This window comes from Athene cunicularia (genome assembly GCF_003259725.1).
Source record: "Athene cunicularia isolate RWA chromosome 1 unlocalized genomic scaffold, athCun1 chr1_part2, whole genome shotgun sequence".
Lineage (NCBI taxonomy): Eukaryota > Metazoa > Chordata > Aves > Strigiformes > Strigidae > Athene > Athene cunicularia.
In genome coordinates, this window is record NW_020799092.1 from 8,817,294 (window position 1) to 8,831,125 (window position 13,832).

The window sequence follows — 13,832 nt, forward strand, 5'->3', positions numbered from 1 at the left end:
CACCTAATCTTAACATTGAAAATATTTTTTTCATTCATCTGCTTCACATACTTATTGCTTTTCAGTGTCTTCAGTAAAGGAGGCACAGCTGATCCAGCTTAATTATCTCAACAGTCCTTATTCATCACTGAGAAGCTTACATCCATTTCACAAAATAAGCCAGGAATTTAAAATGTAATATCAGCCTACAGCTAGGCTCAAGGTATGTGATAAACAAGACAAGCAACTAAAAGACTGCATGTGTGATCTGATTTCTAAAATTTACAAAATTTGCAAACAACCTCAAAGGTGCAAAGGCCAAGACCCACACAGGTGACAACCTCATAAGTGATCCTGACTTTCCTCGCATGTGCTGTAGCTGCAGAAATCCCTATAAGCCCACAAATTCTTGCTAAGTATACTGAGGTACCATACCTTTGGGTTCCCCCCCCCCCCCCCCCCCCCCAAAAAATAATTTTTACGGTGATAAATTTTGCAGCTCAATATATGGCATTCATATAGAAATAAAGATACAGCGTGGTAGACAATACACATACAGATACATACCTGCCTGGAAATGCATCTGTTTTTCCATTTGATCCCCGCTATATACAAATCCCAAAATAATATTTGAGAGATGGTAATCTATTAATATTGCTGTAGGAGCTGTATGTTAAAACAAGGTAACTTATAAGTGTCTATCTGGGGAATGCTTCCCATTCAGTGTTGCTAGCTAATTAAAAAAGCTCAAATTCTTGCTACATTCAATCTTTTAGACATGTAATCTAGTAGACAAGCATTTCTGAATAAAAATCTTGGAAGTTTTACACAGTTATAAGTCATAAATCAGTAAACACTTAATTTCTACATAAAAATAGGTTTCTATTTTGAAACTTAAGTGCTATAAATGTGTGCTACTTTGCATATATTGTGAATTATTTAATGCTGGATTTTAAAAAAAAGTGTTTTTCTAAAGAAGGAAATGCTTTATGTCTAAAGAAAAACAGTTGTTAAAACATATAAGAATTGCTCACCGGTCTTCGGGGAAATCCATTCTTTTCCAAAAGCTTCACATACAAACAACAAACCACACATAAGGACGTGAAGTAAACCCTTTTCTCTTGGAAGCTGCTCCCCAATGAGTACTGCACAACCCTGACCCAGAGAATGAGCAATGTAGCTGTCAGGATTGCTAGCCTCTGAGAAAGCTGATACCGGAGTGACGTCACATACTTCCGAAATGTTACTGCAGTTCAAAATTATCGACTTTCTTTTACAATAAAATCTCTACCTCTATATGATGGAAAACAAAATATTTAACAACAAGTTTAAGTTTCAATACTAAAGATTTTTAATAGCATATCACAAGGTTAGACAAAATGTGACAGTCAAAATAAAAAATAACAGATGCTGTGTTATCTGAATACACTCTTTTAGTTTACCTTCAGCCTGCAAAATTTTTATTTATTTATTACAGTGATATTCATAAAGCATTTACTGAGTTGAAGGGGAGGAGCAAAGCCTAGCACAGACCACCACAGCATGGCTACAAGCTATGAGGCTCCAGCTAATCTAGCCAAGAAGTTCTGGACTCTACATGGTGACCCTCAGCCAGGCCATCTTTCTCACTCTCTTGACCTCCTTCTGCCCCAGCATTTGCCCTGCTACCTTTCTCTCATCCTGCATGTCTTGTCCCAGTCTCAGAGAGTACCCAAAATCACAATGGACTTTAATCAAGTCTCCTCAGGCAGCACTTGCCTAATTCCATTGGGAAACAAAAGGCTAGGAAACTGGATGCTAAGAAAACAAACAAAAAAATAAAATCAGGAAACACGTAATCCTTGTGTGCTAAGGTCAGGAACTTTGATACTGAAATATTAGATGCATCCAAACTACTAATGTAGTTAGTGAAGAACATCACAGAAAGGAAAAGAAAGAACATAACAAAGGCACTGAAGGAAATTTCTGTACAGGAAAGAAAAAACATTGACTAACATTCTACTTTAAAAGTATAAAGCAAAAAGGAGATGAACAGCATGAGACATATGGTACACAAAATTCACTTTTGCAGAAGTAAAAACTAGAGTTGCAGTTGCAGGAATGGCTGGGGTCTTCTACAAATCCCAAAATTTATACTAGAGTATGGATAGAGATCTTTCACTTTAAAAACCAAAACCATCAAAGATTATCTTCAGTAATATTTTCAAATTAACATCACACATCTTTAAATATGACAGCTCACAGATTTTCCAACAGTCCTGAACCAACTGTATGCTAATTTAGAGCTGGTGAGTAATCAATGGGGGCACTGTATGTGAAAGTACTGCCTTCAGTCAACTAGGTTGAGGGCAGTGCAAGCATTTCAGTACAGAGGAGACCTGAATTTTGATGTTATAATTAGTGAAATCTGCACGTAATAGCCAAAACATAGCCCCATACCAGCTACTATGAAGAAAATTAACTGTATCCCAGCCAAAACCAGCACACTTATAAAGAGAAGAATATCTTGCAGCAAAAGGTTCCCAATTCACAAGATAAATTACGACTTTTTAAAAATGATCCAGCATGAGCAAGATAAGAAATTCTAAGGAAAGGATAAAGGAACAAACAGGCCTTCAAAGTAAAGAATAGTAACTCAAGTTATGCACTAAAACCACTTTTCTGATAGGAAGAATAAAGACTGGGAAAAAACCCACCAAACTGGTATGCAGTCAGAAAGGGGTTAAAACAGGAATTAGGCAAAATAGGGACCAAAACCTGAGTAATGTAATTCCTCATTTTCCAATTGAACAGTATCAACCATGGGAGCTGGTAGGCCGAATGAAACAACAGAAATAAATGCACAGGAACAGGCTGACATTGGGGCAGGGAAGGACTGGTTATAGAGAAGCAGCCAAGTGCAAAACCAGGAATCAACTGATGCACAGAAGACTACTGTCAGAATTCAATCCCATTCAGAGGACTAACTTAAAATTAGTGTATTCATTAATAACTAAAAAGAAGGGCATTAATAACAGTCTGCTGGTGACCTAGCCAAGAGACATCATCAGATATGAGTTATATTTGATAAAATATGAGAAATAGATGAGTTTCATACAGAAGGGAATGGATAACCAAGAGGAAGGTTCAATGATAGTGGAACAAAGTGTAGAAGTATAAAAAGGTGATACCCCTAACAAAATATCCGTTAAAAAATAGACAAGAATGTGAATGGCATCCTGTATGCAAGCAGATGATTCTAACCTGAGATGTCTACCTCTGTGTCCTGTGGTTACTTCTGTGGTAAAACACGGAGAAGTCTGCACTTCCCACTGACTGTTTTTGTCCCTTTTCTAATGGGTTCATAACCAGAGAAGGGTTGGAAGACATCAGAGTATGATTAAGTAATATACCTATGCCAACTAATTATACATATTACTTCAAGCTAGAGCAAAAGTAATGGTTTACCAATATGACCATTCACTTTAAGAGATTTCAGGCATAATCCTTCGTACTGCTTGGCCAGGTGAGGAAGACAGGACTATACTACACAAAGATGATTCTAAGCTGTATAGACAAAACACTAGGAAAGGTAAATAACGCTCGAGGCTAGAACATACAGATAAAAGTTGTCTGAGATGAGGCTGGTCTTGTTAATGGGTGAGATCATATAACTTCTCTCTGTAAATAAGAGGTTGGCTTGAAAATCCACAAGCACTAGTCCTTAAAGCAAATGACCTATTTTGAAGCAATTTCACCTGTTACACTTAGAATGGCAAAAGTCTGGAGTGCAGAATCCAGGTGTTTCCAGAAAGGTATAGAATATGAAACTTGAAGCTAAATTATCAATCCAGAAATCAGCTGGAAAATAGGAGAGTTATACTATCAGTCGTGTGTTAGGTGGTCAATACCGCACTATGCTTCCCTTTCTCGCTTGCATGTTTCATGTGCAAAACCGATCCACTGCTTGAAATTAAGTTGGCAATCTTTTCCTCCTTTTTTGTTATCATATGGATAAGCTTTATAGAAGTAATAAATCTCCTGTTTGTTTCATGGCAATAATGCCTCTCTTTGTAAGAGCGGTGCTATTCACAGAAGAATCTAACTTTCATTAATAGCCTCCATCTCTGATTTCAGAGTTAAGATTTGCATTAGCACATGATGTTTGAAGACAAAGACAAGCATTACCAAGTCAGCTGGAAGAGAGAACAATCAGGTTTGAAACATGGTAGCTTACCAACATGTAAGGGCTAATTTTGAATGTGAGAAAGACTTAGTATTAAATGTCACCTACTTTCTGCTATCTTCCAGTTTTTTTGTTTCAGTAAAAAATGAAAATAGTTACTTCACAGCAAAATACAAACTCCCCATTTCTGAATAGCCTGCAAGCTAGATAGCACCCAGTGCTGAAGCATTATGATTTTAAACAAATAGTTACTATCATGAAAATTTAAGATAGCTGAGACTAATACTGAAAATTTAAATCAGAGGAGGACAACTGGTCACAATTTGTACTGTTGGGCACACTATCCTAGAGAGTCATGAACTGCTCCAGTAAATCTGATGTGCTATTTTCAAGTAAGAAGAAACTTATTTTGTTTTTCAGTCAGGCCAATATAAAGACAAAACAACATAACTGGGTCAGTAGAGCAGGGAAAAATAAAACTGCTCTGAGCACATATGTACAGAAGACCACATGGTAACCTTACCTATATTTTCCAAAGAATGTAGGGGTTTATGTTCATGTTATTACCAAGGTCTTTAGACATCTGGTTTAGAGAATGGGCTTCTGATGAACGCAACAGGCTGTCTTATTAACAGTCTCAGGATAAGTGCTAGGTTGTATAAAAACCCTAAGTCAAAAAGATTTTCCATACAAATAAGACTCATACAAAAACGCTCAGACAGAAACAGTATCAGAGCAGTTTGCAAAGGCCCTTATTCAGCTGAGTTTCAAAAATCTTCAAGAATGAAGAAAAGCGAGGTGGAAGGGTGCTGAGGTAGCTTATATCTGTCAAAACAAGAAAGAAAAGGTGGAATAACAAATGACCCCACAGGAAAGACATTAGCAACCAAACCCAGGTTGCTAGTATGCTCCAGGACCTACTGGCTGTCTTCTGCTATATCCACCAAATTGCTGTAAATCTGTGACTGAAAACACCGATGTGTTGCTCCAGCATTTAAGCTTGCTCTGCTTAGTTTAAGCTCTATACACCATGAACAAAAACACTAATGATTTCTGAAGTAGGAACTTTGACTGCTTGCTGTTGGCAGAACAGAGAGAACAAGTTTTTCCAAAGGGAAAGCCCTTGTCTTGCAACTGGAATGTCCTGTTCTGCCCCAAACATCAAGTAGATTCAAGATACGTAATAGAACCTGCATGAAGCATGGACACTACCAGTCCAGCAACCTTAGCAGGGAAGACACCACCTCCTGTGGGACACATTTCCCTCAATTAGTGTCACATAAAAACTGAGAACCTTAAATAAGCTTGGGAATAAACAACGTTTAGTTGCTAGTCTTTCTAAAATAACATGTTTATAGTACCCTGCATCTATAAAGCCTTGATTCTATGCATTTAAAATTAAAAGAAATGATGAAAATTAATTTGTTTCCTCCTTTCCAATACTTTTAGAAGAAGGAAACAGTAGTTTTAGATTTAATTCCAGAAGACCAGGATTCAAGTAAATGTGTGGTTAAAGCAACAGCCATGTGCATATTAATTTAAAAAAAAATTCTCAGCTACAGCATCTTCTATTAAAGCAAACTGCACCCATCTCCAAGTGATGTAGTTACTTACATTGCACCCTCATGCTGAGGAGCTTGCCATTAGGCACAGCTGCAACAAAAAGTTTCAGAGAAGAATTTTAGCACTCTACTTAAGCCAACACCAGTTACAATCTACCTTCATACTACTACTACTAATGGAGAGGATATTTTGTTCCCTTCCTTCTCTAAAATATGCTTCATATTTAATTCAGTCCAAATTCAGAATGTAACTCTTGGGGAAAAAAAAAAGCGACCATGAAACCTGATTATCTAGGAATTTTATTCACTGAAAAACAGGTTTTCAACACGTGGCAGACATGAAGGACCCGCTGTCTCCCACAGTTCAGCACTAAGACCTGAATCTTCTGAAATAAAAGACAAACGCTCTTAATCCATTCTCTGACAGCCTTCTGCTCCCCCCAGTGGCAAAAAAAATTAAACCAGGAGGGGGCCATTAAAGAAGCATCGTTTGTTAATGCAGCACTATTCTGGAAGGTTCTTCAAACAGAAAATTTCTAGTACTTAAAGGAGATTTTTGTTCTGAAAAAAAAATAGTCTAAATCAGCATTCATCTTGAATCCATATTTATGCAAAAAAGTTAAAGGCACTGATAAAGCAGTCAACAATGAACACAGATTTTAAATTGACCTATAATCCTTAAATTGACAGCCGTTTTCTCAGCTTATACAGAAAAAAGGCCATCTTTAGAAATAAAAATACTTTTGACAGAAGTATTAGTAGCAATCTGCTGTTTAAAGAAAAAAAATACCTCATGGAAAGCTGCTGCTGTGCAGATATCACTTGCCTACTCTTAGCAGCATTCTGATGTATCCCTTCTCATAAACTTCAAAAGGTTTTAAAAGTGAACATAGTAAGAATAGTATTTTCTAAAAGGTGAACCAAATTAGTATTTAAAAAAATAATTCTGACATTTGGTGTAACTTTGAGGATATACCTTAGATACAGTAAACACATAAATAGGACACTTCTATATTCAAAGACTGGCTGCAAAACTATGTTATTTCAAATAACATGGATTATATTAGTGGCATCTATTAAGCAATTTAGCCTCATCTAACAACTAACCTCTATTTAAAATCTGTACGCCATTTATGAAAAGTAACTTTTTATCCAAGAGTTTTAGAAATCTGAACTCAATGCAAGGAAGCTGACAGCCACGAAAAAGTGCAATAGGCATGACTTGTGAAGTCTAGCTACTGTTTAATAGAAGTAAAAAATTTAGCAATTGCCACAGCAGTATCTACTAACATTAACATTATACCATCTCTAAGTTTCTGATTGGGCTATTGATGTATTACCAAATAGCTTGATAAAAAGTGTACGTGCTATTTTCTAACTAAGCAAACACCTGAATGTTAGCAGATGTTAACAAGCAACACTGTAGATACTCTGCTGTGGCAACCCTTTGACAAACTTCTTTTAAATTATTGAAGAACTGTTGTTTTGGACAGGATAGGGTTTTGTTCAAAATACACATGCCAGGGAAGGCTCCTCGGTAGCAAGCAAGCAGATGGCACAAACTCAGATAAATCACAGCGAGTGACATCAAAGCCAGTGTCCAATGCAGTGACTAAAGATTTCACTGGAGACTATGATACGGTTGGATTAACCCTAAGAGATATCCAAGTAGTCTAGATGGGTATAAATATGCGACAGGTAGAAGTTGAAGTTCAAATGGGGAACAGAGAAGACAGAAACCTTCAAGAAAATTACAGAAGTAGGTAGAGAATCTAGATCGAGTTTTCAGATGATGCTGCTTTGCAGGGTGAAGGCTGCCATACAGAGGGACCCAGTCAGGCCAAGGGAAGGTGCCACCTGGAGCCCAGTGACATTCAGCAGGAGGATGGGCCCCAGCAGCCACACAGGCTGGGGCTGCCTGCCTGGGCAGAGTGGGCAGCGAGCTGAGCACAAGCCAGCACTGACCCATGTGGTGAGAAAAACTTCTTCATGCAGGACACTTAGGTGGTAGAACAGGTTGCCCAGAGAGGCTGTGTAGTCTCCATCCTTGGGAGCTCTCAGATCATGCACAACAAATCCCTCGGCAGCCTAGTCTGAGCTCAGACCTGACCCTGCTTTAGGCAGAAGGCTGGACAAGTGACATTCTGTGTCACTTTCAAACTAAATAATCCTGTGATTACTTACCAGCCACCTTCGGTAACCTTAAGGAATGACAAGAACAAACCCCAGGGCTTCTTTATTTTATGCAATGAATGAGGCAAGATATTGAACCCACATCTGAAGGCCCAAAACATTAACACAAGACTTTAAACACTGTATTTAAAAAAAAACAGTTATCAAATCTCACTGGTCCAAGCGGAACCCACTGCAGGTAAGTACAACTTAAGAAAGTTACCTTAACAATTCTTAGGTTTACTAGAGATTTAAAGCAATCAAAAAATTCACTAACAGAGGTATTGAAAACCACCTATATGCTGCACTTCTTTTAAATATACTTAAATGTGCAATATTTACACAAACTCAAAGCTATCTAATGCATAAGAGTAGCCCCAAAGGATGTTACAATAAATGTGGTTTGAACTGATCTAAAGAACTTCTACTTCAGAGTTTTTCCTCTTATTTCCAAGGATTCCTGCACCACCACTTTACTTCTAACACAGATAAATAACAACCTTCATTGTTTTTGCATATTTCAAGGTTCTTATGTATTATTAAGTCTAAGCCCTTGGAGGACTGTCATAAAGTGGTTCTAGCCAGACTTCATGTCCCTCAGTTATTCTGGGGAACAAAACAATGAACTGACCATATATAAAGGGTATCTTATGTCAGTAAAATTAATGCTATCCACATGGACTAATCATGTCAAATGTTGATATTAGCTTTACTACAAGCAGCACTGAAGCCAGCAAGTCAGGGTTTACACAAGGATCAGCACCTTTTGTTACATCTACTGACAATGCTGGAAACCAGTTATAAGCTTACAAAGCAAAAGTCATTGTTCAAGCTTGAAACAAAGGCAGCAGTGCTCACTAATTCAGGAAAGCTGAAAACCATCACACTGAGTTGAAATTAGGTGTGTTTATTAGACCAGCTGAGATGAAAGAGAGTTAAAAGTCCAGCAGAGGGGAGCAAGATTTGTTAGTCATCTTTGTTATTATTCCTTTTTTTCCTCTCCCTAAAGGGGAAGGTGCTAAAATGGTGGGATTATCAGAAGTGGAAAATAAAATTATGTGGTATAAACCCATGGAGTTCATGAGTTTTAAGATCTAATAGATTCCTGAATCACATTCCCATACATGTCTTTCAAACACATTTTGTAGACTTCCCTTGAGGATTAGGACAACAGCATGAAAAGTAGCTTTGTAAGAATTTTTGTCCTACTCTCTTCAAATGAATTTGAAAGTGTTCATACCAGTGCACTGTGGTGTTTAGCTTTACTGGCACAGCTTCCATGATTGTGTTCCACTGAGGTACATACAACAAAATACTGTTAGGTCAATCATTTTGAGATTTTAAAAATAATCAGGATATCAAATATTAAGGATTCAAGACTGAGAACATTTTTTTTTCCCAATAGGAAGATACACATGCTGAACAGTTCCACTATTGAGGGATAAATTCTGATGATTCACTTCTATTGGCTACACAAGTGAACACTGACTGTCAGAATGATGGATTTGATGCTTTTGACAAAAATAATTACTGGTAACCATCTCCAGAGTCATAAAGGATTTGGCACTCTGAAAAACCATCTAGTTAAAAGTTGTAAGCTTCCTTATTCTACGTATCTGGGTTCTGTTTCTAACACAGATAACATGCTAGAGTTATTTGTCAGTAACTTTAAACCATAACATCTGTAAATTATAATTTCTGCATCCAAACTAAGAGCTGTGATGTCAACAGAATCAGCAAAGGAATCTATTGTCTTCAACTAACTTACCTGTTAGATCAACAGCAGTAGTCTTATTATTATTACTTGTTACTGTAATTCTTCAATTAAAGTTCTATGTTCATTCCATATGATAAAGCTGTAGAGAACTGGAAGTATATTCACCAGTCACAATGCCTAGATTTTTAGCAGTTAAGAATGCTACTGGTGTATACAAGTTAAAAAAACTTTACACTACTTACAGGCTGAAATGTTTTTCACTGAAAAAGGGTCCAGTCTCCTAAACTGTAAACTTTTTCTCAATGCCAAAATGCTAACAGAGCTTATTAGATAACCAGCTGAAAACATTTTAAAACTATTAAGAATATTCTTCTTTTAACACCTTTCAATGAAATGGCTCTACCATTTTCATTTAATATTTTAAATAAAATTACAGAAGTAACAAGAGAAAAAAAATCAGTCTGAGAAGCCAAACTGCTTTCTGGACCAGAAAGTCTAGAAGTATTAAAGAAACTACAACATGGTGGCAGTTAATGTAAAGTACAGGCTAGACTTACATACACACATATGTGTATACCCCCATGCACTCACACTGCAGTAACTCCAACGTTTCATAGCTTCTATTGCTTTGACTGCTGTGTTATTACTCTTACAAGTATTTATCATACTCTGTTCCAGCTTCATACAGGTGTAGAAGTTTTCAGAAATTTATGTGAAAATGGAAGACACTGCACCCTGAATCTCTCAACATCACTTCAACTGTTGCCAGAGATGACACACTGCTGCTAATAGATGTGTCACTATAACAAAAAAATGAAGAAATTAAATAATTTTGTTGAAGTCCCACAGTGGTTAATATATTTAATAGCTCTGTTTAAACAAAATCTAAGCTGTTCTTACTTGTTTTCAACACAGATGTTAATGAAATAAAAAAAACCACATTCAAATTATCAATCTGAATATATCCTGCAAACGAGAATCATTACAGGACACAACTAGGACAATACCTTAGTGCTAAGGATCCCAAGCTGATGAAGTAAGGACCTTAAACTTATGTTACAGGGCAGTGCCATGTTAAGATACCAGAACAGGCTGTGAGTGATCTGAAATATCTAGATGGGATAATGCAAAGCTGGTAACTAAAAATCTCAAAACCAGTCCAGCCTCATGAGCAAAAAGTTTTTCTGGGGTTATTTGGCTTTTCTTCCTGGCCAGGTGCGGCTTTGCACTAACATGCATCTCAGTACCTGAGGTATTTCACTGACAGGCACTGATCACATCAAGCTCACTGCATCAGGAATATGCCCTTTGACTTCACTTTCTACTTCATTAGACCTTCTATGTGACCTTGGTTAAGTAAACCTCTGTTTCCATCTCCAATATGTATTATCATGGTACAAAATACCATTAATATCATTAAACCAATACCAATATCATTAAAGCAATTAAATGCAACTGAAACTATGAGATACTGTAAAGGAAAGCTGTGGGGAATATTCTTAACCTATTCTGATTGTTGATGCAGTTAAAAATGAAATTCAGCCTAAACCTATCAAGTGCCACTTCACTACGTCTAGAAAACAGTTAAGAAAGGTCTCAACCGCTTAGTGTCTGGAGTACTCCAAAGGGCTCAAGCAAGCCTATCAGTAGCCAGTTTTCCTCTGGGCCAGTGTCCATCTGTAACAAACTACATCTTACAGATGTTTCTAAGGTATATTTTAGGATATAATTTTAAGGATCTGGTGAAATTCCGTTACTCAATTATTTTCTTTGATTCACAACCCTTCTCTTTCCCCCATCCACTGTGGAAATCCTGCCTCCCACCGGCATTGATGTGATCCACTGAGTAGCAGCCAGACTTTACCAGACACATAACTGAAGCTGCCTCTGCAGGAAACACATTATGGATAGAACCATGCTGTACTCTGACATACTTTCAAAGGCAGCACTGAAGTACTTATTTTGACAGCTTCAACATGAGGGCTACTAAAGATAGTTGTCTTTTCTTTGCTCATAGAGAAAACAAATATACTGGGCAGTGTGGGATGAAACAGATGGCATTACAGAAAATGCCATTGTTTAAGTCATGCTTTTTCATTCTCTGCTAGGATATGACTACCTTGATGTCTCAGGTTATTTTCTCCAGGAGAAAAAAAGTTTCCTACTATTTCTCAAGAGTGAAAAACAAAGAAATATTCTATTTAAATTTCCCAGATAAGATACAATATCTTGTATCAGACAAATTTCTGGTTAGTAAAGTAACTCAAAATTGTACTGTTCTCCTGCTTTTTAAAGACAGTTCTGAAAACCCTTTTGTATTTCTCAATTCTCAGAACATTTTTCCTCTCAAAAACCTCCATCATATGCTGAACTCATCTTGTCAGAAAGAACTGGCACAATTTAAAATAGTGCAATACAGTCATTTTGCTTTTTTGCTTTTAACTCAATCATGGGTCACACTCAATATAGCTTAAAAAAAAACCAACCCACACCAAAAAACAACAGACCACTAAAAAACCTGAATATCAAATATTGTTCTATCAAAACCCTGACAGTCATTCTGCTAAGGTTGGTACCATGTTTCCACTGATTAAAAAGTCATTATTTGATTGCCCACATGTTAATTTTCATGTAAACGACAGATTATCTAACAACATAGTTATGTTATGGAAAACATAACATAACCTGGAAAAAAACCTGTACACGGTATTACATATAAAGGCAAAAGATACAAAGGGAGCATCTGAAATATAGAGACAGACATGATTTGTGAATAAACTTTAAATACTGATTAAGGGAATCATTTCTATATAAATGGGAAACTATAGAACATGAAAACATTTGGTATTTGCAGTTTCTGGACAAGAACATATCACAAAACATGAAGTGCATACAAGCCCCTTCAAATGGCCTGAAATATATAAAAATTACCTTTTCATTCTTTTTTCTCCATGGTTGTGCTTTGGAAAAGCATAAATTTGTGAATGACTTAGAAACAAGTAAGACACTGTATGGCACATACTTCCAGTAAACTCAAATTGGTTTTAAGAATGCACAATGCAATTCAAGTTTTCTTAAAGCCACTGAGATACTGAAATACTAAGCTATTGTCTCCTTAGCACAGTACTTAAGCATGCATAACACTAAATATCCTTAAAATATTTCAAATGTTGATGTTCCCTATAGCATAAAATAGTATTCTAGATTCTCTTAAAAAATATGGATGCATGTATATACGTAAGTTGATGTTGCATTGTGCTGAAAACACATGGAAAAAATTAAACCTTATGTACTATTTTGAGAAACATTCCTGGTTTGGTGTTTTTTTTTTTCTTTTTGTTTTTCCTATTTCCTATTCCCTGTGCTTTTTGGGGGGTCTGGAAATTCTGACTGCAAAAGGGAATGTTTCACTCTTGGTCATCTTGTAGGAAATGCAAAGCTCCCAACATTTACTTCATGGAAATAATTTTTTTTTATTGAATACTTATTCATTATTGAATTGCAATGATCTAGTATATGCATGGCTGAAATCTGCCAAAATTCACAGGACTGTATCTAATACCCATTTTAAACCTCCATGTACTAAAAGTAGTGATAATTCTCAGCTCATTCAGCAAGGACTTAGCCAACTCCATTCGATTTCCACTCTCTCAGTACAGATGATAAGATGAAGATTTCTTAAACCAATTTAAAACATTTTATGTCTTCACTTTAATAAACCTGTTTCTCAACCTATACTACACACACACACACATATATAGAAATAACTAGTAATGCCTTTATTTTTCCATAAAAAATCTCAGACCCAGTGCTGACATTACAGCCAATTATTTTAAATGAGTACTTGTGTGCAGTTTCTTCTTCGTTTGGAAAAGTATATTTAGATCATGCTTGTGAAACAAAGTTCCACTGCTTCTTCCACTCCATAAAAAAGAAACTAAAAAATGGCATTATTCTCTTGAAAGTATCAGTCTGTAGTCAAGATTGGATGCAGAATGCTGACATGGTTTTTAGATACAACCTTCAGTCTAAAATTGTCACAGACTCTCTCTCTGGCACATGAACCAAGTATGTACAATTGTCAGCTGTAGTAGAATCTTTCATTTAGAAAACAACATGAATGGAAAAAGACAGCCTTCACTGACTAAAAGATTTTAATCATTCAAAAAATAGGGGGCAGACAGCTTAAGTTATACATATATATATATATATATATATATACACACACACACACACA

The 13,832-nt window shown here is 36.4% G+C and overlaps 1 protein-coding gene across 11 annotated transcripts in view; it reads right to left on the reverse strand.

The window, feature by feature from the left end:
* PLEKHA5 (pleckstrin homology domain containing A5) overlaps positions 1-13,832 on the reverse strand; it is a 187,281-nt gene that overhangs the window by 89,676 nt on the left and 83,773 nt on the right. For 2 of the 11 annotated variants that reach the window (XM_026862688.1, XM_026862680.1), the window contains exon 1: positions 1,014-1,093. The exons of 4 other annotated variants lie outside the window; for them this stretch is intronic. In XM_026862688.1, coding sequence (XP_026718489.1) covers positions 1,014-1,033 — 20 coding nt within the window. In that variant the 5' untranslated portion in view covers positions 1,034-1,093. Of the gene's footprint in view, positions 1-1,013; positions 1,094-13,832 lie in introns of those variants that run through there. 5 more of the 11 variants (XM_026862713.1, XM_026862697.1, XM_026862719.1 and 2 more) reach the window with 4 other exon arrangements.